Raw genomic sequence first — 27,664 nt, forward strand, 5'->3', positions numbered from 1 at the left:
TATTTTTCACCTGAAGTTAAATTTTTCAGCTTGCAGAATTACAATTACTCTCTCTGGGGAGGATTGTTGTATCACAAATTAACAGAGGGTGCAAAAAATAAGCAGAGGAAAGATAATTCCTAAATAAGAATGATGTGATTTCCTTACCTATTTCCAACAAAGCCCTCCAAGACAAAACAAAGGCAGGGGAAGGAGAAGGAAATCAAGGAGAAAGTGTAAGAAAATCCATTTCATCACATATACAGCCACAAGCTCTTAGTCCATAAGCCAGCATTTTTAAGCAGAATCAAAACCCCAAGAGGGGAGAGTATTATTTTAAATCTGGGAAAATGGAGTCAGTGAACTGTGAGGGCTGTAAATGTTTCAAACCCAATAGAAGCAGAAAAACCTGTAAGCATAGGGCCATGTTCCAGGATCCCATTTCCTTCTTCACGTCAAATCACAGTCCCAACAGGGCTCTCTCTAAATAGATCATTTTTCCAAATTTGCTGGGTTGTCAGTGGCTCTACTTTTCTTTCTACAATTAGTCAAAGCTTCTCAAAATGGTCCACTGCAGCCCTGCAATTTATTCTTCATTTTTTGTCCCGATTCAAACACTCACGCTCCATTTACAAACATTTCAGCACACCCTAGAGCTTATGGTAGACATCAAACCTATCACTTTGGACGCTGCCCTTTAAATGATTCCAGTTTAATGTTTGCCAACTTTTCCAAACTCCCCAAGTCTTCATACTACAAGAAGCTCAACTAATGACAGAGCTTGTCTTGAAACTTCCAGTGATGTTTTAAGGGCATCTAAGCCTGAACTTGGCACCCTTGCTTCACACACTTCAAATTTTCCTCACTAAACAGACCACGGACTGCTGGAGAGCCAGCCCTACTGCCCTGTCACATATTTACCTCACCTGCTGCTAGCCACAGAGTAGCCCGATCGACACTCATTCTCCAGAGATGCATCCTCACGTCATTCACCAATAGCAAATACCGATTCGTGGTGCACTCCGTTTGCTCCAAATTTCCTAGGTCGGTTTTCTTAACCTCCTTGTAGTTCCAAGCGCCACAAAATTTTGAAATCAGACCAAAAGGGAGCAAGCATTCCACTTACATGGAAACAAGTGCCGTTGCTGGAGCAGTTTATCACAGCAAACACAGAAGCATCTTCAAGAACAAAAGGCGTACAGACACTCTAATACAACTCCTCCAAGTCTAAGGTGTATTTGGGGCAGCGTTTCCAAAATTCTCAGTCCTACAGAAAAACTAATCACCAGAATTCCATGCCTGTGTTTTCTTTATTTAGCATATCCATCCTCCGCTGGATGTTTTCCGATGATCATGCTGAGGAAAACAGAAGAACCCACCATAATCACACTGTGGCTTCTTCCATCGGCAAAAAGTACAGGTAAAGGCAAATCACTGAGGAGTCTCCATCTTATTTTGAGTGTCTCTGCCATCCCCACCCCCGCTATTTCCAAACATGGACCATGGGTTTCTTCTTCCATGGCTATAGCCCCCAGGAATAGTATCACCTCCTTCTAAAAGGGCACATCCTAATTTTCAAGGAACATTCAACTTGCACCTTTTGAACTGATCATTTTCCCCAAATTCCCCTTCTAGACTTACATGCTTGAGCCCACAAGTTCTCTAGTCTATAGTTTTTAAATAACCCCAGTGATCATATGAGCATAGAGGTATTTTTCCACGTTCAGCAAATTGCGACTCCTTTCTCAAGCTACTCAAGTCTCAAACCTTAGTTATTCTGAACTTCTGTTTTCACCCATATTCAGTCCACAAATGCTCTAACTCAACCTCCAAAATACATATATCCAGAATCCAATCACTTCCCCACTTCTACTGTTACTGCTCTTACCCCTGCCATCCGGGTCTCTCTGTTGGCATCCTTGCCTCAGCCCAGCAGCCAGGGACCCTTCTAAAACACAATCCAGATGTTCCACAACCCCTGCTGGAGTTCCCCATGGCTTCCCTTCACCCAGAACAAAACCCAAAATCATGGCAATGCCCTACAGGTCCTACCACCTCTACCCACAAGTCTCTGATCCCGGCTACTACTACTCCACTCAGTCCACCTTGGTGTGTTGCTGGCCCTCTGGTGCCCCAGGCATCCTGACACCCAGCATGTTTACTTTTACCGCAGCCTCTGTCTGGGACTCACTCCGGGTATTGGCTACCACGCTCCCCTTCCCCATCACCATCCACCCCCATCCTCCAGGTCCCTATTCAAACATTAGTCTTCCAGGGGCCCCTCTCCAACTGCCTGATGTAAAACAGCATGCCCACCACTTCATTCCCTTCTTTATTTTTCTTCCTAGCATCTATCACCCCATGTTAGATCTTTTATATCGGTTTATTGTCCTTCTTCCACTAGATCCTAAGTTGCATGAAATTACACACTAGTCTGTTCCATTTGTCCACTGCTCTACATAAAAGGCACCGTGTAAATTTTGGTTGGAAGAACAAATGAATGGCAATCTCTGGTATTTAGTTTAAAATACAACAGCAAAATAAAGAACACATGCAATTAAGGGCTTTTATTGCTGGAAAAAGCTGAATAAAATAATATTAAATGTTACTCAAGGTGAAAATGCTCAACTGAGTCTCGAGCATTTTGACAAAATTGAACTTTTCATGTATGAAAAAGACCCTGAGGTTATAGCAAATGCCATCTTTTTATTTTTTTTTATTTTTTTTTTTTTTAAAGATTTTATTTATTTATTTAACAGAGAGAGATAGCGAGAGCAGGAACACAAGCAGGGGGAGTGGGAGAGGGAGAAGCAGGCTTCCCGCGGAGCAGGGAGCCCGATGCGGGGCTCGATCCCAGGACCCTGGGATCATGACCTGAGCCGAAGGCAGACGCTTAACGACTGAGCCACCCAGGCGCCCTGGCAAATGCCATCTTTTTAAATAATCTTTTCTATATACAAACTAATATGTTAATTTTTTAACACTGCTCTCTCTGAAGGTGATTCCTAAATAATGAATTATTCGGCCTCCTAACTAGATCCTAACTAGCATATTCAATTGTGTCTATCAATCCATGCCTTTCCCTACACTCTTTTCTCTTTTCTGTAATTCCTCGCTCATTCCCAAGATGTGGCACATGCATTTTAAAGACCCATCCAGAATGCATGTGCCCTAAGGCCAAAGTTCATTAGTTCACCAGGATCATCAATGTCACGTGCATACACAATGAGGCTCACCAGTAAAGCCTTTTTTATGTTAAAAAATGAAAAAAGAGAAAGAGACTGACTAGTAACATGGGGTTATGAAGACAATGTTCAGTTGTTCTGTTTCTTGGTATTAAATATTCTAAAAAAAAATCATAGGTATGAAAATGAATAATTAAAAAATTGCATAGACTATGCCCATAATCTTAATTAACTGCTCTACTGCTTCCTTCCAAAAAGGAATCCAATGAGCAACCTGAAACGACTTTATTTCAAAACAGGATTTTATTTACTTTTAAACCAAAACCTATAAACATTTTAAAATTTGATAGAGTTCCATCGTTAAGACAGTCATTACTGGATTCCTACTAATTTCGCAGTGGTTAGAAACGCCAACACTTACTACCTAATTAAGACAATTAACTATTTCTATGCCTGTTTCCTCATCCACAAAATATTAGTAATAATACTACATATGTCCTGAGGTTATTGTGGATATTAAAAGAATTCATATATGCACTTAGAACAATGCACAGAACATAATAAGTGTACAATAAATGTTAGCCGGGGTGGTTATTAAAATTGCCATATAGGAAGTCACCCCATTCACAAACATCTCCACATGTGTACTTCATCACAAATGGCTTGCAAGGAAATTAAACGGATTACAGTTTTACTGAGTTGTCTTATTTTCCTTTATGGCTCAAAGGAGAACTTGGCTTGAACTGTTTTACAATTATTTCCGGCTGTTATTCTCATGCTGTAGGGTGTTCAGCATGCACGAGGCAGAGCCATACAGAAGTAAGGAGCCTAGCCCAAATTTGAGCTGTTAGGTGCAGTACCGCAGGGTCATACCTTGGCCAAGCTACTTGACTCCTCTCTGAAGTATGGGCCTCAGAGGTAGGGAGGAGGCAGGTAGACGATGGATGAAAAGGGTTCGACACAGTGCTTGGCACATTTAAGCACCCAGTAACTAATAATGTTGGTGATAACTGTCACCCGAGCTGAGCTCAAGTTCCATGTTCTCTTAGCCTGTTGACTGGTAAAGCATATGGCTATTCACCTGACCCTTCCGAGTGGCATCTCTCAGGCATTCTTACCTCTAACTCTACACTACTCCAATAGAGAAAAAAACATTTAACATGCTCACCACTGCATGAAGAATATGCACCTCCCTTTCCCCAGCATCCTAAATTCTAACTATACAGACTGAGTCAGACATTGACAGGGCTATAATCATGGCCCACACTGCAGGGGGGCTCATTTAATTGACTTTGCTGACATTCACTGTGGATTATGCCACCCAGAATGCATGCTTCCATTTAAGGATACTCTAAGAAATAGCCATTAAATCTGGCCACAATGTTGTACAAACAAATGAAGAGGAGCCTCTATTAGATAGTATCCACCTTGTCAAGGTATGCCTCTGGGCACAACAGGGGACAAAAGTCCCTGCCAGCCAGAAGCTTCCTTCTAGTTGGGGAGAGAGAAACCTGGAGGAAATGCTGTCAGTTCTCTGTAGTGCAATCAAGCATGTTTCTGCTGGGTTATGTATGGCCTGATTTTACCCTGGGAACCCCACAAAGCACAGAATTCAACACATTTCTCTCATTCAACCACTGGAAATTACACGGAAAGGTCTATGCAACCCACCACGACCAAGTGTGACCAGTCCAATCTCCGTCAAGACATCCTGGGTCTGCTTGCGGCACCAACCTCATGCTGGATTCCACTTCACCCCGTGCTGGAGACTGAATGTTTGTGTTCCCCCCAAATCCTAATGTTGAACACTAACCCCCAGTGTGATGATATTTGCAGGTAGGGCCTTTGGGAAGTGATCAGGTCATGAAAGTGGAATCCGCCTGAATGGGATTAGCACCTTATACAAAACATCCACAGAGTTCTCTTGCTCCTTCTATCATGTGAGGACACAGCTATAACCTCTATGAACCAAGAAGCAAGCCCTCATCAGACAACGAATCTGCCGGTGGCATGCTCTTGAACCTACTGGCCTCCAGAACTCAGAGAAATGAATGGTTGTTTCTAAGTCATCCAGTCTATGGTACGTTGTTATGGGAGGCTAGACTGCCTAAAACACCCTCTACAGCGTGGTTCTCGGGTCGTGGTAATTCTGCCACCGAGGGGACATTTGGCAATGTCCGGAATCATTTTTTGTTTTCACAGTTTAAAGGGAGCAGGGATGCTGCTGGTATCTACGGGCTAGAGACCAGAGACGCTACTAAACACAGGACAAGGCACAGAAGAGCCCCCAACCAGAAAGAATTACCCAGAGTAAAATGTCCATCATGTCACTCGTAAGAAATGCTGTTCTGTACTTGCTTTTCATTTGTGTATCCTCACTTATTTTTAAGTTATTCATCTTGCTGAGTTGTGTGTTATTTCAGGTCATCTTAAAACCTTCTGAGAACAAGAAAAGGGACAGAGGGAGAGCACAGATGGAGTCGTAGCAAAACTGATCATGTCAATGAGTCTGTTAAGCAAATAATTTCCTCAGCCACATTAATTTACCCAACCTACTTAGCTGGTTATTGCAATTCAGTTTCTCCAATGAATACCATGTTTTGAAAAATAAAACATCAATCAAACGTATTTAAACTGGAAGATGTACCAGATACCAAGATCATATTCCATCTTCAGTTTTTAATTAATTCTTTGAATCACAAACTTCAATTAGCAAAATAAAAAGTGTTTCAGAAACATCCTAAAATACATTATTAGATCAAACTACAATGGCATTCACCTAAACAGAGCTGCACCACTGGTTTCATCTCTTATGAGAATTGATTTTCTTTCTTCCCTTCTGAGAGAAATATGTAAATTAGCACTTTGATACCACCATCTCACTTTCGTCTGTCAACTCAACTTCAAGAAAGTCAATTCCTTTGCTTATGAACATCTCTAAACACATACGCGCACACACATGCCCCACCAGCAAGCAATATTATCACAACCCCAAGGAGAGAGCACCTCGCAGCAGGCATTTAACTGTGATGTTTACATTAAGCAATAAATTCAATAGTCTACAGATGTAAAAAAAAAAAAAAAAAAAGGAAAAGGAAAAACAGCTAATATTATGTTAGTTTTTTTAAAATATAGCACTTTTTTTTTTTTAAGATTTTATTTATTTATTTGAGAGAGAGAATGAGATAGAGCATGAGGGGGGGAGGGTCAGAGGGAGAAGCAGACTCCCCGCTGAGCAGGGAGTCCGATGCGGGACTCGATCCCGGGGACTCCAGGATCATGACCTGAGCCGAAGGCAGTTGCTTAACCAACTGAGCCACCCAGGCGCCCAAAACATAGCATTTTTCAAAGTTTAGTTGAGGAACCACGACAGTGGGGAAAGCACAGGGAATATGCTGATTTGATTTCACATATGTATCACCTGTTTTCCTGTCACTTTAGTATTCTCGATCTTTTTCTGACCTTTATTTAGGGATCTGATCCATGCCTGCAACTGTTTACTTATCTGAAGTCATTAAATTCCCCTGGTACCATCATGTCTCCATCAGCGACCTAACTCAAGACTCAGACCATAGTTAACCAAGCAGGAAGAGAATACACTCCTCTAGACACATCTATCCTCCATTTCAAGTCAGACGGGGAAATGCTCATCACTCCACACAACTTTATGTGATGTGCCCACTTTCCCCTCAGGCAGAGGGAGGAGACCCCCAAGTAGGCAATACTGTTATTCCCATTTTACCAATGAGAACCATATTCAGCAAGATTAGCCCCTCCAAACGGATCAGCTTCTTGGGCAGTACCAAAGGCAACAAGCCCAAGATTGCTTCTGCCAAAGCCCCTGTTTCACTGTTCCCAGTGGTCTCCTAGAGAGTCCCTAGAGAGGGGCTCACAGTGGTGAAGCACAGCAAACCCCAGAAAGTTCACTTTAGTTTTCTCTTCCATCTCTGGTACAAGACAACTCCCTAGGGACAACAGATCTTAGAGTTTGATGTCAACAAGTCTGAATGCTCCAGTTCAATCCTAACTAGCAATCTACACAAGCGGTTTCTAGGGCTTCTACAGCTGAAATCCTTAAGCCAGAGTTACAGAATCACAAAATATGAGCAGCACGAAGGACCTAAAAATCACCTCTAATCTAATTTCCTGCTTTTTGGAAGACTGAGGCCCAGACAAGTCAAGCCAACTGCCCAGGTTGAAAGAGACAGCTAGTGCATGAATGTAGGCCAGCACCCAAACTTCCAGACCTGCCATCTATTGCCTCTCACACCCTGCTCTCTTACCGACTTGGCTTCCTGCCACCTGACAGATATTCCCCACTCTGTTATAGGTGACTTGTAGGATTTCCTAGGGGCTTTTTTTTTTAAAAAAAAAAGATTTTATTTATTCATAAGAGACAGAGAGAGAGAGAGGCAGAGGGAGAAGCAGGCTCCCCGCTGAGCAGGGAGCCCGATGCGGGACTCAATCCCAGGACCCTGGGATCATGACCTGAGCCGAAGGCAGACGCTTAACCATCTGAGCCACCCAGGCGCCCCTTCCTAGGGGCTTTTATTCATACATGCTCTATTAACCCAGGGTTGTTTTAAATATTTTTTTTAGCCAAATGTCTACTATGGACTGGGCACTGTGCTAAGGGCTGAGAAGCTGAGAACAGAATGGACACAGTCACCTTCCTCAGGAGACCTCCACCCAAGTGCAGGAGACAGACACAAAAACCCAACCATAAAACAACATGTCAGATGCAAGGATGGAATGATGCATAAGGGACTATAGTGGCTTGGAGCAGAACTAGGGTCTGGGACCTAATTAATTTCATGTCTGTGTTGGTTGAAAATGCTGGTATTACTTTGCCTGAAATGTAGTGACTTGTATGTACTCACATAGACTATGGTCTTCTCAGATACTCAGAAGCCAGTCCAGGAGACGCACAGAGCAGTATGTAAACACTGGGGGGCTCATTTTGTTTCTGGATTGGCACTTTTCAAACTCAACCACCATGTCCTAGGTATAGGAGAGACAGAGCAGAGTTCTTCCCACCACCCACACCACACCATGACTGGAGCTTTTCTGATCCTCATCACCTATCCTTCTTGAGGCGCCAACTACCCACCACAGGCCAGGTGCTCTAGCAGTCATGTGGGGCATCACTTCCCATTTCCAGAGAGAACCAGAAAACAGAGGAGAGGAAGACGACAGTGGTTTGAGGCAAGCCCACAGCCAGGAGGGCATTCAGCTACTTGGCCATAGAAAAGGGGCTCAATTATCATTTCGTCTATAAAATAAGGGTAATTTTACTTCCCTCACAGGATTTCTGTGGATTAAATGAACTGATTAGTATATAAAGCTCCTAGCAAGAGGTGACTTTCTTCCCTTACCCCTTCTTTATCTTAGCCTAGTTCATTTTGTCAGAACCAAAAAAAAAAAAAAATCATCAAGAACTAGAACTTCTTTTCAAATAACATCTATTAAAGCTAAAAATAAACTTGATACAAGTTTCTGGGGAAAAAAAACTTCAAAATATGCTTTTCCTTGTAAAATAATGTTTAAGCTCTTTAACTGAACAAACATATGAATGAATATTCATTTCATGTTTTTACATTAAGAGGGAAACGGGATGTTTGAGCAAGTCTGCATGGGTAGCAGTAACAAACCCAGCTCTGACCCAAGAGGCAAAATAAACATTCTTAAGAAAAATATTCCTAAGAATCCTGAAGCATGAGTCCTCAGAAGTCATAAGGTCTCACCTGGTTAAATGGAAATCATTTAGAAGGACAGGGACAACTGTCACTGAGAAATTGGCAAATAGTGGGGAACTCAAATGAGGGCTATGGGGATGGTGGGGTGGTAAAGGTCATGCTAACTGTTTTTACCCCCTTTATTTCTTCTTCGAGGGAAAAAAAAAATAACCCAGGAACATGAGGGAAAAGAGAGAGAAAGAAAAGACTGAGGGAGAAAGGAAGGGAAAGGAAGCTGGAAACAAGCGTAAGTGATGTCGCAAGAGCTTTGGGGAAGTTACTCCCCTGTAGGCCCCCATCCTCCCATCATTCCCCCTCTGCTCTGGGCTGTGTCCCGCCACAGAGCCTAAGATCAGTCTTCTTTCTTAGCAAAAGGAGCAAATAACAAATAACCACAATAAATAAATAAATATATTTGTTAAATAAGCATCAATAAACATATTCCATAACTATAAACTAATACATGCTAAGACCTTCAGTCAGTAGCTCCTTCTTAATCCTGGATTACTATCTGACTAGGTTCCCGCCCTGATGCCTACCCTGTTTCTCTGGACCGAATCTCTGCTTCTCAATTGCTAGTCTCCCTGATGTGTGCCCTCCAAACTCAAGGTCTGGGGGCAGCCTTGTGCCCAGGGTTTTGCCCTTACTGGCTCTTGCCTCTGAAACACAGCCTGCTGGGGACCAGATCCCACCATGGTGCTAGGACTCAGGACTCCCTGCCTGCCTGTGGCCTGATCAAGTGCAGGACCTCTGCCCTGCCGCTGCTGGGAGCCACATGCTGGATTTAGGGCTTGCTTTAGAAGTTTAGGTAATGCGCCAATATCCCAGATTTCCTTAGTCCAGTTCACACCTTCCCAGGGCTCAATCCAAAGCCATTGTCCACCACCTCAACTCCCAGTCCTCAAGAGTCAGACCAGGTGTAATCTGCCAGCCCCCCAGGAGGACATGAACTAAAACTCTCAACATGGGAAGGAGAAAATGCCACAGAAAGACATATAAGAGGAAGAAGGGAAGGGGTGGGCAATGCAACAAGAGACATAAGAAGGAGAAAAGAGGACAATTAATAGCTTGGTAGATTCTGCAGAAAATGTATCCATCTTAACTTTTCTTCCTATTCTACTATTCACTTGGGTCAGGAATAAATTGATCACTCAGATCCTATGATTACTGACCACACCGTCTCTGACACTCAGAGTGGCTGACCAACCATCAGGGGTCCTCTACTCTGATTTTCTCCTTACTTGCCAGGAAGAAAACTCTTCTCCAGGTTACAGGAGCAAAGAACAAATAAAGATGTTCCCAACAACCACATGAAATCAAGTAAAGATTTTGCCTTTGGGTAGAGGTTCCCAACTCTACTAAAGGAGGTATTCATCCAAAGCACAGTGCAGTAACAACAGACAGAAGATAATTCACTGTTCAGAATCTCTTGAGTTCTCAAAACTGCCCCCCAAGGATTGGGCAGAGTTCCATAAATAAGATACAGAGCTAAAAAGGTGTAAGTTTCATCATGTTCTTTTTTTTAATGATGCCTGTAAACAATAATTCTAAGACTATTATTTAAAATACAGCCAATGTTAGCCAATAAAAGGAAGCAATTCCGCTTCCCTTCCCACCAAAGAGCAAAAACAAAACGGCCAAAACTCAAGAAATCCAAGGAAGCACCTGACAAGCTAGAATGCCAACAAGTCCCTACCTAGGAAAGCATGCACACACTGACATCTGACCTGTCCGAATGGGCAGATGAACCCGGGAACCAACTTCACGGTCAGCATCTGACCCAGCCTGGCTCTCACATCTCAAGTCTTTATTTTCCCCTTCTTGCCAGAGACTCACAGGTGGAAGGGAGAAGGAGACTCACAGGTGGAAGGGAGAAGGGCTCTGCATTGAATAGATGTGGACCTAAAGGCTGGAATAAAGGACACGCTGTGTTAGGGCAACTTTCAAGTTTGAACTTGCAATCTACCTGAGAAGAGAGCAATCCACTGTGCAGGGAGAGACTGTCCCTTCCAAAATATCTATGGCTCTCGTATCGCTTTCTTTCATTAAAAGTTCCTACACGTATGTGTAGAAGCATATGGGAAAAGCTGTATGCTTATCTCACTGAAACGACACTGTTATGTATAAACTGCCATTCAAGTAACCTCTCCTTTCACTGACAGGTATCTGTAAATGGATGTGACGAAGCATGTGGGAATAGAACTATTCTTACCTCAATGAAACGACACGGTGTATGTGTGTTCACCTTCTTTCATTAAGATGTAAGTGTTTGCAAATCTGTGTTAGAAGCATGTGGGAATACCCGCATGTGTAACTCACTGAAACTGCACTGTAGACAAACCTTTCAAGTAACCTCTTCTTGCACAAGATGTAAGTATTTGTAAAGTTATGTATGGAAGCCTACGGGAATAACCGCATGCTGAACACACGTTAAATACACTGTGTGTAAACTTTTGGGTGGGGGGAAATCTACGGCTCTTATAGGTAAATAAATTAGATTTCTTCTCCTTACGTGGGGATTTTAACCAATGAACTCCTCCATGTAAGTGTTTATCTAAAGATTAACAAAAGCCAGCTCACAACCTATGACAGCACAGCGGTCATTCACAAGGCCATACCCACTGGACTCGTCTGGTCTGTGAAGCACATATCCCCCCACGCATTTGTTATTATCCCTGCTACCGGGACCAGGCTGCCTCCCCACCAGGCCTGTGAGTTTTGTCTTCCAATTTCATACATTCCTCTCATGCTTCCAGTCACCCCCTACTGCTTAGAGGATCCATTCTCACCAAGCTCAAACCTGCACAGCCCTCAAGGTCCATTCCTGACATTCACCACTCACTGTTGTCTCAGGGATCAGCAAACTAGAGCCCACACACGCCAAATAAAATTGTACTGGACCACAGCCATGCTTCATTGACAGACTGTCCACACTCTGCCTTCCACAGCAGAGATGAGCAGTCGCCACAGAAACCATATGGCCCACAAAACCTACAACATTTGCTCTCTGGCCCTCTACCAAACCAGCTTGCCAGGGCCTGATTTCTTCAATACATTTACCAAGCATCTACTACATGCCAAGCACGGTCCCACAGCCACAGGGACCTGAAGGATGGAGAGGAGGGAGCCACATCAGGGCCAGAAGTGAGAATGAGCTCAGCACGTTTGCGTAAAAGCAAGCGAGATGGCTAGACCATGTCCCCTTTCTGCACCGTCTCAATCCACCCATCCCTCCTCCAGCTAGGCGCAGCACCTCATACATGCCAGGCACCATCCTAACTGCTTTAAGCACGTATCTCATTTAATCTTTAAAACCACCTTCCGACACGGTATTGTTTTCATCCCCATTTTACACATAAGGACACTGAGGCTTAGGTCGGTTAAGTGACTTAGCCAAGGTATCAGAGCTAGGGACCAATAATGACACTTCCACCCTGTTTCCGCTGTCTCTTTTAAGAGTTTGCATCAGACTTTAATGCTTTGCTCATAAGTGATTAGTCCTAAAACCACTGTCTACCCACATGCATACTTCGATTCCAGAGGCCTGGGAACCTGAGGCAATTAAGACTTTCGGTGGCTTACCCACCAGGATTTCCCAAGCATTCCCAAAACAGGTATGTGGATTAATCCCCGGTGTAGCCCTCATTATCTACTACTACTAATCATTCACAACAAAGTTCCAAAGCAACATGCACCAGATAGTGTGGAGCATACTTCAAGAAATGCTAGCAGCAAAAAAGACAATGGTAAAAAAGGCAAGAGTAACTGAAATTAACTTCCGCTGCTCAAAGGAAAAAAAAAATCACAAAAATGCTTTGCTAATTCCTCTATTTTAGCATTTACAGAAGAAAACAATCCCATCCTCAGTTAATATGCCTGTGCCCCTATGAATCCTAATCTCTTATCTGCTCCCCCAAAACTGAGCAAAAGGCTTGACGTGATCAACCCATCACAAAAATGAACGTCTACTTACAGGTGAAGATATTATTAGCTGACAAGTAACCCAAGGAGTTAAGAGATATGTCACTGAGAAGGAATGAAAGGAAAAGTGAAATAAGGTTAAAATGTGTCCATAGGGGCGCCTGGGTGGCTCAGTCGTTAAGCGTCTGCCTTCGGCTCAGGTCATGGTCCCAGGGTCCTGGGATTGAGCCCCGCATCGGGCTCCCTGCTCAGCGGGGAAGCCTGCTTCTCCCTCTCCCACTCCCCCTGCTTGTGTTTCCTCTCTCACTGTGTCTCTCTCTGTCAAATAAATAAAATCTTTAAAAAAAAAAAAATGCGTCCATACATGGAAAATGACAGGAGGATGGAGTGTGTGAAAAATGCCCTGGAACTGGGTGAGGAAGGGCCCCGTCATCTTATACACCCTATTGCTATTCCTTTCTGATAGACCCTTCTCCTCTGTTTTACCCAAGAATTCCTGCCCCAAGGAGTCTAGAGGTCAAAATAAGTAAACAAGAATGGCCTCAACTCCAACAACTGGAGAAAGATGTGGCTAAACAGGTGGGAGGGAGGCAGCAATGTCAGAACTAACTGGAAGGGAAAAATAATTTCACATTTTTGTTATGTATAAATGATATTTCACTCAAAATGGGAAGCCATGCACCATCTCCCCATTTCCCAAACAATTCAGAATATAGGAAAAAACAGGAAAGTCAACTCTCAGAATCATTTTTGGAAAACACAAAAATGACTTCATACAAATCACCCCATGTAATTAAGTGACGGCATATTTTACTTCATCACTGTAGTAATTAAATCCACCAGGAAAAAAAAAAGAAGGAAAATGACAATGGAGGTATCAATAATTCAGGACTTCAATGAGAGGGAAGCGTTGGAAGTAAAACATTTTCAGGATTCTTACATTTCAGAATTTTGTGTAGTCACAATACCTCACTACCAAAATTTAATCATCAACAATGGTATATAATTAAGTGAGGACTAAAAGGTCAAGGAAGTGAGATGAAAGGAACCTATGAACAGCCCATGTCGATGATGCGGCTCCCAATGCGGCTCCCAATGCCTGCAGGTAGCTAAACACTCGCCACCATCATGAAGTCAGAGGCATCCCTGAGTCACAGCATCGTCAAGGTGACCTTGATCCTCCTGCTCCCTGGAAGGCCCTCCTTGACCGACCGCAGCCCTGGCTGCAACCTCACTAATGACCCTGAGCCACAAATGCCCAGCTAGGCTGCTCCTGAATTACCAAGAGAGCTTCTGAATGTTAGCTAACATCCTAACATTGTTGGCTCTGGCTTTGTGTTCATTTGTTCTTTAAGCTGCTAAACTTGGGGGACAATTTCTTACACCGAAGATAACTCAATGTCAAGCGTCCTCTGGCCTGGGTGTGTGGGGGAGTGTATGGAGTATGAGTGATCTGTTCAGTGACCTCATGTGATGAACTACACACTGACTTAGACGGCCCAGACAGAAGGCAGAGGACTCCAGCATGTTTGACCAAGTACAGCATTCCCTGGTTCCTACTCATAGGTTTTCTTGTTCATGATATTCAAGTAGAGAATATAAGCTTGGTTGCTATCTTGGTCTTTTGCCAACAGTCTTCCGTGTATCACATGTGAAAACCAGTTTCATTTCTTTATCACACCATCTATGATAGGCCTTTCACTCTAGCATGACTCAGAAAACTCGAAGAACAGCAAAGAATGGACCCCTGTTAACAGTACCTGAACATAGATAGGACTGTGGAATGACTAAATCTTTCTTTATTCATATTCTAACTTTGTCCAAGAAAGACTTAAAGTTACTCTAGTAGAGGAACTCTGGTAGGGATTCTTCCCTGACACTTAACAACCCACAGCCAATTTCAACAGCTAAATAGTTACTCTTGCCTTTCTACTTCTGTTCAGAACTTACATTTGATTCTCTGGGTCATTTAATCTTTTATTCAACAATAATTCAGTAATGGGCCCAGAGTAAAACTACAGCTTCAGTTGTGTGAGTGTGTGAGTTCATCAGCAGGCTGGGAGGCACAAGTAAGCCAAGGCACGCGTGTGCACGCGCACACACACACACACGGACAACAAAAGACAACATACGGTTACAAAAGAACTCTCCATCTCCTAGCATTTTAGTCTCCTGCCTCTTTCCTAATCGGGGGGGTATAACTCATAGCAGGGAGATATTATTAAACATTCCAAGGTTTAACTTCTGAGAAAAGGTTAAGCCACACACCCTGGAGGAGGACTGGAATGGAAGGGAGGATGGTTCGAAAGCCAGGTAAGATTAAAATACAAAGGTGCTGGGGCACCTGAGTGGCTCAGTCAGTTGGGCATCTGACTCTTGATTTCAGCTCCGGTCATGATCTCAGGGTTGTGGGATCAAGCCTCATTCGGCTCCATGCAGAGTCTGCTTGAGATTCTCCCTATACCTCTGCCCCTCCCCCTGTGCTCTAATAAGTAAATAAAATCTTTAACAACAACAACAACGAAAGAAATACAAAGGTGCTGAGGCTTGCACTTGAGTCCACTTCAACAGAAAGCAAGCAGTAGAAATGGGAAAATTAACTTCTCCAGATCCCCCAAATCTCACTGCTGTCTCCTCCAGGGTTAAAAGTTCCATATCACCCTATCAGGTGGATAATGGAAAGCTAAGATCAGAAGCACTGAAAAAAATAAAGGTCATCATTGATTTCTCTTGCCTTGATAAAAAGAAAGGTAGTGTCTCACCTATGGAAGAAATGGTTTCCAATTCTATTCCAACAGTATTTATCAAGTGCTTACTCTATGAAGAAGGTACTATGGAATGGGGGTCCTGAGAGCTATCAGGAATATCTTACTGTAATAAGTGACTCAACCTTTGATGAGCTGAACATATTTGTGAATCCTACAAAAATTATACCTCCTCTCCCCAAATACATGTACAAACATAAAAATTTAGTAGTAATTTCAGGCTATTCATATATCTTCAAGGCCTATGACTCCTAGGGCAAGCATTGTTTGATCTACTAGGAGAGAAAAAGATGCAGAATTTTATTTTATAAATTTACTACATGATATGTCCCATTAGATATTAACCTTTTCTTCCAAGCAGCTGAAAACCGACCTTTTTGTCTTCTGTCTTCTCAAGTACCAGAAATTGCAGAAGACAAAATGCATACACACGTGTGTAAGTAACATTTACTTATGTATGTATAAGTAACATTTATGGAAAAGTAACCTTTACTAATATTTCTGGCATCACTTTTTATAGGTAATAGTAATTGAACTGAAATAAAATTTGCATGAAACCTAAATTTCTAAAACCTGAATTTTTAACCTCATCCTTCTACTAAATCTAGTTATTTTGTATGATTAATTCTGAATATAAAACATTTTCTGTAGTTGCAAGATAGCAAGCTGAGTACTTGTCATTAGTTTCAATGGTTTAAATAATTTTTGCCTATGATATTCGTAGGAAAAAAGATTCACTTGAATTTTTCTTTTTTTAAATAAGCTCAGTTTCTCTATATAAACTATTTATGCTGTCAAAAGGGAAACATGAATGACAACTGAATTAGACACCAGGGGTGTTTTTAAAATTTCTCTCTCGTGGTCTCCAGGATCTTCCAAGAGCCAAGTTCTTAGATCCAACCCAGAGGATGTTCTTTAGGGTGGACTCAAGTGCAAGCCTCATGCCATGCCATGCTAAAAGGGTGTGTCTGATGAAAAAACTGAGAACTCACTAGAACAAAGAAAGAAACAATGTCATTGCAAGGGGTGGGGAGGGAGTGAGGACACAGATAACGGGACAGAAATAGACATGAACTGATGTGTTTTCCAGCTTCTAGAAGTGTGCTGTTCAATACAGCAGCCACTAGCCACAATTTAAATTTAAATGTAAACAAAAACTTCAGCTCCTCAGTTGCACTAGCCTCATTTCAAGAGCTTAAAAGGAATCTGTGGCTAATGACTACCATAGGGGACATTGCGGAGTAGAGAACATTTCCACCCTCTCGGCAAGTTCTAATGGACAGCACTATCCCAGAAAGTGCCACCTCAGAAAACACTGAGAACCTTAGTGTTAACCAGAACATACACAGATTCACAAACGAACTCTTTTCAGCTAAGTTCTTTCAATTAAACAGGAATGTGAATTGATACAAATCAGACAGAACAGTTAATATTAAGAATTTCTAGTGTAACAGAGAACTGGTCCCACATTACACAATAAAATCCCTAACATTCTGGACTCCATCTGAGATTCAAGTGGCTCAGGAGCTGCCAAGCCAGTGGAAGGTCTGTGGATTATTCTTCCTTACAAGCCAATAACAACATTTACTGAGTGCCTAATATCTATATATGCCCTGCGGAGAAAGAGAGTGCTAAAATAATAAGACATGTTTTAGGCTTCAGGAATTCAGTGGAGAGGGACAGGGAAAAAAACGTTTGAAATATATCTATGATTCATGTATTTATAGCCCACATATTTTCCATAGCCACATATCAAAGGCATGCTGCATTTAATCTTAAGCATTTAGGGAAAGGCATAACATTATTGCTGTGAGGTATCATTTTGCTTTTCATTCAATTATTATCTTTTCCAGAGACTCATTTTCATTACATGCCTCCTAATTTCTTTCGGCTCATGGGTGGAGATTAGGTCAACATGAAAATAGGACCTTTCTAGAAAGCCCAACTTTCTTCACCGGAAAAATCAAAGACTGGACAAAAATCATCTAAGTTTGTTTCTCCTTTTGGTTCCCTAAGGTCTATGATTCTAGTGGTTGCTCAGAAAGCTCTAAAAAATGGAGAAAGTTTTTAAGTTGGGGAATTGGGGAATTATGAAAGACACACATAGGAACTACAGAGGAGTTACACAACATGTGTGACTAAACAGAAGTTAACACGGTGACAGCTTTTCATTTAGAAAAGGTGACATAATGGAGAAATATGAAACTCAGTTTGAGCCATTTTTAAAAACATTTGTTAAAAAGAAAGCCAAAGGCAATGCTCTTCTGATGGAGTTACTGTTATGTCACAAAAGGGTTCAAGAGGGACACCTGGCTGGCTCAGCTGGTAGACATGTGACTCGATCTCAAGGTCGTGAGTTTGAGCCCCACGCTGGGTATAGAGACTTTTTTTTTTTTAAAGGATTCATATACGAAGTAATCAATTCATTAAATACTGAAGAAAATATTTGTTTTGTATTACTATATGACAGTAACTTTCAAAATTTTGGCCACATATGTAAGACAATGCAAATTGTTATCCAGTAGGCTACAACAAAAACATTTCAGAGAGTAATAACTGAGCCTCATTTCAATGTACATGTTCTGATATTCCCCATTGTAATTTTATTCAAAAATGCAATTATGACCTATTAGGCTAATTTTATGGCCTACTTATGAGTTCCAACCTATAGGATAAAAAATACTTCTTTAAGGGATAAGAATTTCTATTGCAGGAATTTGTAAATGGTTGGCTGGAAGAAAGGGAGCCATATTTGTACAAATAGGATCAGAAACTGTGTGTGTGATACAGAGAAAGAGAGCAAGAACAGGTGGAAAAACATGTTTAATACAATGTTTTGAATTTCTACATTTGAATTTCTACATAAACATGGCTGTTTACGAAGCATAAAAACATAAACCTAATGAAATGAAGACCTGGATATGATAGAAAAAGCAGAGGAAGGGACCACTGGGGAACAGCAGGACTTCCCAATGGGAAGAGAAAAAAGGATTCTCCCATTTTTAACACAAGACGAGCTTTGGAAACCAAATGAAAGAAATACCAAAGGAAAGATGTAGGTGGGGAGGAGACAGAAAAAAGTTCACCAACTCTCTCCACAAACCACACTGGTCCCATTTGATCTGCTTCTTTTCCTAATGAGCTAGAATGGGCCGTGGCTAACCACCCAAAGTGGAAGAGGGACAAGCTCTGTCCCCACAGCCCAACACTGAGCCCATCTATACAGTCTGTATCCATTCAGTTGTTCATTCAATGAGTCAAACGATGCCTACCTCCCGCGTACCAGGCCCCAGAGGTACAGAGCTCACCAAGCATAGTCCCCACCTTTAAAACACCACAGTAAAAAATCAGCTTCCTAAATAACGACAACACAAAGTGGCAAGAACTCGATGTGTGCACAAAGCACTACAGGAACAAACAGCACTCAGTGAACAGTTCTGTTGGGTCAGCAAAGGCTTCCAAGAAGAAGAGGGAGTATAACAACCAAGCTTTTCTATCAGGGGCCACAGCGTAGACAAAGCAGGGAAGCGAGAAAGTGCCTGGTGTATAGGAGGAACGAGGGCTACAGAGGACGGAGACAGGAAGCTGCTGCTGGAAAAGGAGGGGTACCAGTATGCCAACGATCTTGTGTGCACTGGTAACAATGGCAAGCTGTATTGTGAAGGCACCTGGAAACCAAACATTTTTCAGCCAGGAAAGCGAACAAATCAAGCCCATACTTTAAAAAGCCAACACAAGCAACTATCTAAGAGGTGAAGTGGATGGTCCAAGAAGCCACAAGGGGGGCCAGCAAGGAAGGCTGTTGACGAAGCAGGGCCTGGGGGAGAGCACCATCAGCACTAGTGGGAAAGGGCAGGTGGGCAGAGGTTGTGAAAGCAAAATGGCACGTGTGTGTGCCAGACTGCACAGAAGGCGAAGGACAACAGGAAGTCACAGATCCCTTCGGAGTTCTTATTGGGGGGAGTAGGGGCAGCTTGGGATGGGGAGGAAAGATAAGAAAATGGGCCTTAAACAAGTTGAGTTGTGGTTGCCTCTGGGACACTCTAATGGACTATGTCAAGAAAGCAGGTGCATCTCCAGCTGTGAGGAACAGGAGAGACATCGGGCAGAAGCAATCCATTTGGGAGCTGGCAATACAGAAATAAGTGAAATTAGAACACAAAGAGGCCACCAATAGTTAGGAGGGGGGATGACTAGAAGACTGAGAACCAGAGGAAAAGCTAACTTTTCTTATTAGGAAGAGTTGAAAAAAAAAACAAAAACAGGACAAGATGGTTTTAAAGAACAAGGTTAAATGCCACAGGGAAGCTGAGTAAAATGCAGGGCACATTTTTTCCCCTATGTATGCTTTAGAAATGAGCAGATCTAACCTAGCCAAACAGTAACAAGTGAAGGCTGTTAAAGAAAGAAAAATTGGTAGGTTGCCATCTCACTGGATGTTCCTATACCAGGAATCAAGCAAACTCCCAAGAAAGGTGATGTAATTAAACTATCATGACACATTAACTGGAACACCTTGTTCTATATGCAAATGCCTGACAGATACACCACAGTGGCTCTGCAGATAACAGCTGCTCTGATCTTTGGATACCACAAAGCTGCACCCAGTGCTGCTTTATCATAAGGCATGTCAGCATGAATCCGAAGTGTTATTATGCAATTGTGCATCTCTTTAGGAGCTCCAAAATGCCTCTGAACAACAATTACTCACCTGGGGGCACATCCACGGTGTTTTTCCACAAAGGAAAACATAACCACCCCAATAATTTTCAGAGGTATGTTAATGCATATTTTAAGGAATATGTGTAACTACATCATACTGCTAAAGACACACTAGATTAAAGTTCCAATACCTATTTCTGTTGCCAATATCGTGAAAATCTTCAAAGTCAACATGCTATTCTAGTCCCAGACTTCATTTTCTGAAATGTGTTTAAAAATACTTTTCCCTTTGGGGCACCTGGGTGGCTCAGTCAGTAGGCATAGGAGACTCTTCATTGCAGCTCAGGGCAGGATCTCAGAGTCATGAGACTGAGCCCGGCATTGGGCTCTGCACACAGGGGGGAATATACTTCAGAATCTCTCTCTCCCTCTGCCCCTCCCCCTGCCTCCCTCAAATAAATCAATCTGTAAAAAAAACTACTTCTTTTTTTGAGGGTGTATATGGGTACATAAAGTAAAATGGCATGTTGTTAACCCATGTCTTACTTCATGATAACATGATTAAGCAGGGGGACAAAACACAACCAGTAAGCATAGGATGTATGCGCATTCACACACTAGCCAGCTTCTAAATCTGCATTTTACTCAGAGACTTTGAAAGGTACCTGTAAGTTAGGCTACCTTGATCTTAACTGATTAATGCAAGGAAAATGTTCTACCCTAACTACTGCTCAGAATGTCTTTAAATTGCCAATGATCAGCAATCCATCATCAGCAAATATGCTTATGTCAAATGCCCTTATAATGAGCTATCACATTTTCAAATATTTTCCTCCATTACCTTACCTGGAGATTAACACAATGCGTACAATTTACAGAGAGGAGAGTGAATGAATTACTGGATCTTGGTTTAAATGAGCAAACCCCATCCTGAACAATGGGGGGGAAAATGTATAAATTGAGAAAAGAACGACTTATTCATCTTCATCAATACTTGACACCATCATCATTTGGCCTCTAAAAAAAAAAAGATGTTTTAATTTGCTGGGAAGAATACATCTCTTCAGGGAGGAGATTTGGGGATTTGACCATGAATAATAACGAAGTGAGCCGAGTTTTCTTCATATGTAAAATCGAGCTCCAGTCTTTCAATCCAAATGAGATTCTAAAAGTTGCAGGTGGAGGGCAAGAGATTTGAGTTATTTATGCAAGTCCATGTAGGCATCCTTCATCCACATCAACCAGATCTACATTTCCCTCTCCAATTAACATTAAGACAAAAGGAAAATAAAATAAAATAATCTCATTTGTATTGGCCAGGTTGTAGCAAAAACCCTAGGTTCAAAGAATGACCACCGCTCACGAGGGTGCTCATGGCCCTGCCTAGAATGTCCCCCCATGCAGGAAATTCAGGCACCACCACAGCCCTCTTATCACTGCCCCTCTCCTTTGGTAAATGCAAAACATTCTCTTGGCATCCGCAGTTTGCAATAAATCATTCAGACTTATGCCAAAGTGGAAACTCGGCATTCATTAATTTTAAGTAAGTTCTGATACTCATTATCAGTTATGGACAATGACAATATTTCTCTAATGCCATTATTTGTTCTCTGCACCTCAGAAAACTGAGAGAAAGCAAGAAATGGCTGACCTTTTGTGGCTCCCTAATCATGACTGCTTCCCACAGGGGGGAAAAAATGCGAAGAGCGTCCCAAAGCATTATGCAAGTCAGGTAGAGAGAATGAGAATCTGAGTAAAGCAGACTTAGAAGAAGAGACCCTCAACAGGCAGCATGGAAGTGATGGATAAATCAATAGAGAATGATTAAAACACCACTCCATGGAGAGCCTGCATAGTTCATATAGGTTTCATTATGAAAAAAAGGGATGTTGTAGGCAGACCGAATGCCTGGCCATGCACTATAACATGTGCCAAATTGTTTATAGAGAGAATTCCTAGGAATAGAGCTCATCAACACCATAATTTCTTGAATTTCACTCAAAGCTCCTTGCTTATTTCCTTGGTGATTTAAATGTCCACGTTCACACACATACATCCCCTCACAGCCGATTTCTAATGTACTCCTTCATTTAACAGATACACCCCCTCCCCCGCCCCAAACCCAGCACCGGTAAAGATCCTACCATTCTTACTCAGACTGCAGCACGAATTCCATAACTAAATATCCTCAACTGCATGGTCATCAGACTCACTGGAATAAAACACACACTCATCTTCTCCTTTTTCAATGGGTCAGTTAAGTGCTGCTCCCTTTCTCTTTTCCAAAAAGCATATTTAAAAACTAAATATTATGTTTTTTGCTTCAGTTACCTCGACTCAGAATATGGTACTGTTTATGAAACAGAAGAAAAATGACAAAAAGGCAAATGGTGCACCAGGAAACCCAGGAACCATGGAGCACTCAACAACCTCCTCTCCATCCTCCTCTCATGGCTCACCCTTTCCACCCCTCCTCTGGACCCAAATACTGGGGCCTGACTTCCATTTTAGACAGCTCTATGTATCACCTACTGCTGTAAAGAAACCCATCATGACTTTTGTTAAGGAGTATTTTGCCAATTCCTTCCAAAAGAAAATGAGCTTTCTTCAGCCTCTTTTCTGTATTTTACTTGAAAGTAAAGTAAAAAATTGGTCCCAGTAAAATTCATCTGATGGAGGTGCCCTCTGTTACCTATTTCCACAGACTTATTCCATTGAGTTCATTGAACAAAACTCTTTCACTATTCAAAAGGAATCTCTAACAGCCATGACTTTCCCATCGTTCAGAGAAATCGTATTTTCAAAAATTCAAGCTTCATCATCCAAAATGCAATGGAAACCTACCAAAGGACTATAGCAAAGATATTAAAATATTCAAGTGGATATACATACATATACATATACAAATATAAATAGACATATAGACACACATGTGACCTACATGTGTGTATATACACATGTACATAAACACATATACACATATCTGTGTATGTCATATGCTAGTACTGTTTGAAAGCTCTCTCCACTCTAAGCAAAATCAGGAAATGCTATTCCAAAGAACAAAGTTCTTTCAGAAGCCACCACTAGAAGAGTCTCAACTTGGATGTACTTTATTGTCTTTCCTTCTAGAATTCAAATGCATCTTTATTTTTCATGAAAATTTACATACTCCTAAAACTTCAGCACACACCAACAGAAGAACTTTAATTTTAGCTTGTTGTATTTAGAAAACTCAGCAAGGTTCCCCAACTTTCCTAGTGCTCATGAACATGATCAAAGTAGTTCTGTGTCAATAATACTTTCATTATGTGAAGAAAATAACAGTAGCCATTCACTTAAAATGTTTGTGTTTCACTGTATTTTCTACATGTTATCTCATGCAATCCTCATGAAACAAACCAAACAGGTAGTATTATCCTCCATTTTACAGCTTAAAATTTTGAATTCTTTGGTCAGAAAACCAACAATGGTTTCAAACATGAGCTTAATTCAGGGTGCCACAGGCAAATACCATACATGAAGCATTCCAAATTCTGCCATTCTGTATCTAATGAGGACACCCATTTTAGCAGCAAAGAAAGTTGAAAAAGATGACTTCCTTCTCCTTCCCCACTCACCCCACTAAAAAAACACCCACATAATATTTCCAGCACAACTAGCCACCCTCTCAGCAGAGATACATTATCTAGGCAATTGGTGATGACATATTGTGTGTGTTCCTCTGTCTCTGTCTTACTGAGAGGCCATCAGTTGGCTCAGCACACTATTTCCCCAAATAAATGTTTCTACAGTGTACTGAAATTGGAAATAATTCTTTGTACCACCTTCACCCTCTCCCTCCTCCACCAAGTGGAAGGTGTCTGCAGACATGACACTGTAAAGAACTCAAAGTGGGGGGGAACATCCTATCTATTAGGAAATAACCTAAAGAAGCCTGTGCAGGTGTTTTCTACACTGTGGGTCATGACCCACCAGTGGAATCAATTTATCAAGTCAAGGCCAGCGTTTTAAAGACACCAAAATAGAATGAAATAGAAAAGATCAAAATATACTACACACACTAAGGTAAAAAAACTGTTTTATGAAACTCTGTTTCAGCAACATGTTCTATAATCAAATAGGTGTGTATTTGTAGCATGTGTACTAGGCTGTAATATGAAACATATATCTTAGTGTAGGTTAGCAGAGTTCCTTGACTCCTCTCCCCTTTACCTCTCACATACAACTAACAAACTCTGCTGAGATTACCTGGCAAATATATTCTAACCTCTATAACCCCCACGCCTCAACCACCCCCCACCATACAAATTCCCAGGCAAGCACTTCTCACCAGAACCATTACAAAAACCTCCAAACTGACCTCTACTGTCATGCCCCCCCCCAAATGCAGATCTGACCCCATCACACTCTACAACTTAAAGCCTTTCAGTGCCTACACAATCAAATCAAAGCCTCTCAGCATTGCATACAAGGTGCTCTGCAAACCAAGCCCAAACACCTTATAAATTCATCTCCTACAACTCCAGCCTCTGTCACCACTCAGTAGGAAGCCCCCAAGCAGCTATCACACCTTGCATAACCTAGCTGCTCTCTGCTCAGGCTCTTTGTCTGAGACCCGACTCAGAGGCCTTCTCTTCCAGGGTCTTTCTGGAATCTTGGAATGGAATTAAACGCACCCTGTAAAATCAATGTCTATGTGAACTCTTACCCATGAAAATTAGATTTCCTGTGTGCCTGTCTCTTCCACTAGGCACGAAGGATTTTATCTACCTCTTCGGGTCTTTATTCAAATGTCACCTTCACACAGTGACAGCTTCCCTGCCTTCCCTGACCACCTTATCTAAATTTATACCCCGTCATTCCTTCCCCACCCCCTTCCCAGGGCCCTCCACTGGCTTTTTTTCCTTATCACTCACCACTATCTAACTCATGTCTAAGTACATAAATATACGTAATGAGTTAGTTATATGTATACATATTACACATATGCACATGCATGGACAATGTTAGTATACAATACATATTTTTAACCTAATACTTTAATATCTGTCTCCACATATAGGAACGCCAGCTCCATCTTATGTCTTCTATTATTGCTATATTCTAATGCATGACACATAAAGAGGCACTTGATAAATACTTGTTTAATGAATAAAGCAAATACCATCAAGATCAGAGGTTGCAACTAAACTCAACTTTGAGTCTAAAGTTTTGCCCACTATGGGGTTGGTACACAATAAATGCTTCCATTTAAAAAGTAAAAAGAGGGACGTCTGGGTGGTTCATTGGTTAAGCGTCTGCCTCAGCTCAGGCCATGATCACAGGGTCCTGGGATCAAGTCCCACATCGGGCTCCCTGCTCAGCGGGGAGCCTGCTTCTCCCTCTGCCTCTGCTGTTCCCCACCCTTGTGCACTCACATGCTTGCTCGCTCGCTCGCTCTCTGACAAATAAATAAATAAAATCTAAAAAAATAATAATAATAAATAAAAAAGTAAAAAGAGAAACTCTTATTTTCTCTATTTTGCTGCATACTCTTTTCCTTTTAGCAGAAATGAGGACACAAAGAAATAATAAGGCTAGATAGACCAGTTAGCTGACTGAAAGGAAAGCGGAAATTTTAGAGTATCACCATACCTTGGATATGGGCAGGGCATCTAAGACATGTTTAGGGATCTGTTGTCTTTTCAAAGTGAATACTATTTAAAAAAAAAAATACATTCCCTGAAGTGGTATAAACACATAAAGCTTAAAATGTTCTAATATGCTTATTTTCAGCACTCCTGTTTGTTGACATTAGAACAATTAAAACTCTAAAGGCATCTTATTCTTTGGGGGGAAGAAGTCTTTCCCATGCTACTAAGTCATGGGCACATCCAATATTTATAATCATTTTAAAAATCAGATTAAGAATGTAAGGAGAATGATAAAATATGCATATGTTCTTGAAGCCTGTAACTATAGCTCATACATGTACTATAGCAGTTTCTGTTAAAATACAAATTTGTGACCAATACTTGAAACTAGAAAAGAAATATGAAGCCACTTAAAAAATATTCCTTCTGATCAAATGAAAGATTAATATAGATGTTCTAATAAGAAAAGTGTATCACTTCATCCTTACAACATAAATTAAAACTGGCAGAAACTTAAAAAGAAAAATAGTAAAATCCTGTAATAGAAAAGTAGCATTATTTCTTAAATACGACGTAATATTTCATTAAGAATAAGGCAGACTTGGATGAAAAAATAAGGAAACAACCACTTTTCAGTGTTCTAAGAAGAAAATGGAACATTTAAAAAGAAACAAACACATGGTTATAAGCCTACAGAAGAACCACTGAAGGTAACACAGTGTGAAAGGTTTCTACATTTCCTAAGACATAGGTATACTCTCCGGTAACTAAGTGAGGGCAGGAATGACCTAAACCCAAATCCCTAACTCATCATTAGCAGTCAGAACTCCACCTGGATAGATGGCTGTATTTGAGTTTAAAACTTGCTTTGACTGTGACATCCTCATTAACCAGGGAGACAGTCCAATACACAAACCCCTGCCCCGGGTTTCTGTGCTCCACACTTTACAAGTGTATTTTTAAAACAACATCTTACAACCAAATATCAAGAATTAAACATTGATATAACTGCTGTAAAAGCAAAGAGAAAGGGATGAACAAGAACTCTTTCCTCTGCCAGGAAGAAAAATAATACCTTACTTGTTAAGATGAGGCAATGTTTCTCATTTCCAACCACCTCTGCTTGGAAATTAAAATAATTCCATTAAAACTGACAATTTCTATATATATTCATTTATATAATAATATATATAATATATATTACATATGTATTTTATATCCTCGAGTCAAACTTTGAAAATCTCCCTGCTTACCTTCAGCCACATCACCAGAAATATCCTAGTCATGTATTTGGCAAAGGCAGAAGGCGGGGAGGTGTACCGGTAATAGCTTCCGGAATAGTATGCCTGGTGTAAATTTGACCATCACCAAATGTTCTTCCCAAAGTTGTTTTTTTTTGTTGTTGTTGTTGTTGTTCAAATAGGAGACTAAGAGAAGTCAGCTTCATAAAGCATAATGTAATCAAACTCTGATTTGATTTTAAGTAATTTGGTCTTTCCTCTTAAATGACCTGGTTGAAGTGAGAAAAGTATTATGTGGTCATCTCATTAAAAAAAGAAAAATGAAAATCAATATGAAATCATTCCTGGGAAAAGCACACAGGTATCACCTTTGAAGATTCCCATTTTCTCAGAGTCGCCCAGCCACAAAGAAAGCTCAATTTTTTCATAAGGGATTAAGCACTTCACCTTATCAAATTCTTTATATTTCTATGCCTCATCAAAAGTGAAGAATATTTAGCCTTTTTCTTCTCGCTAAGGTTCTCCCACATTGTAAAGAATTCT

The 27,664-nt window shown here is 41.3% G+C and overlaps 1 protein-coding gene across 8 annotated transcripts in view; it reads right to left on the reverse strand.

Moving 5' to 3' along the window:
- MAST4 (microtubule associated serine/threonine kinase family member 4) overlaps window positions 1-27,664 on the reverse strand; it is a 550,957-nt gene that overhangs the window by 382,958 nt on the left and 140,335 nt on the right. The window contains exon 1 of one of the 8 annotated variants that reach the window (XM_078067259.1): window positions 10,627-10,684. The exons of the other annotated variants lie outside the window; for them this stretch is intronic. Coding sequence (XP_077923385.1) covers window positions 10,627-10,674 — 48 coding nt within the window. The 5' untranslated portion in view covers window positions 10,675-10,684. Of the gene's footprint in view, window positions 1-10,626; window positions 10,685-27,664 lie in introns of those variants that run through there. 8 annotated transcript variants of the gene reach the window in all.

This window comes from Halichoerus grypus, chromosome 2 (genome assembly GCF_964656455.1).
Source record: "Halichoerus grypus chromosome 2, mHalGry1.hap1.1, whole genome shotgun sequence".
NCBI lineage: Eukaryota > Metazoa > Chordata > Mammalia > Carnivora > Phocidae > Halichoerus > Halichoerus grypus.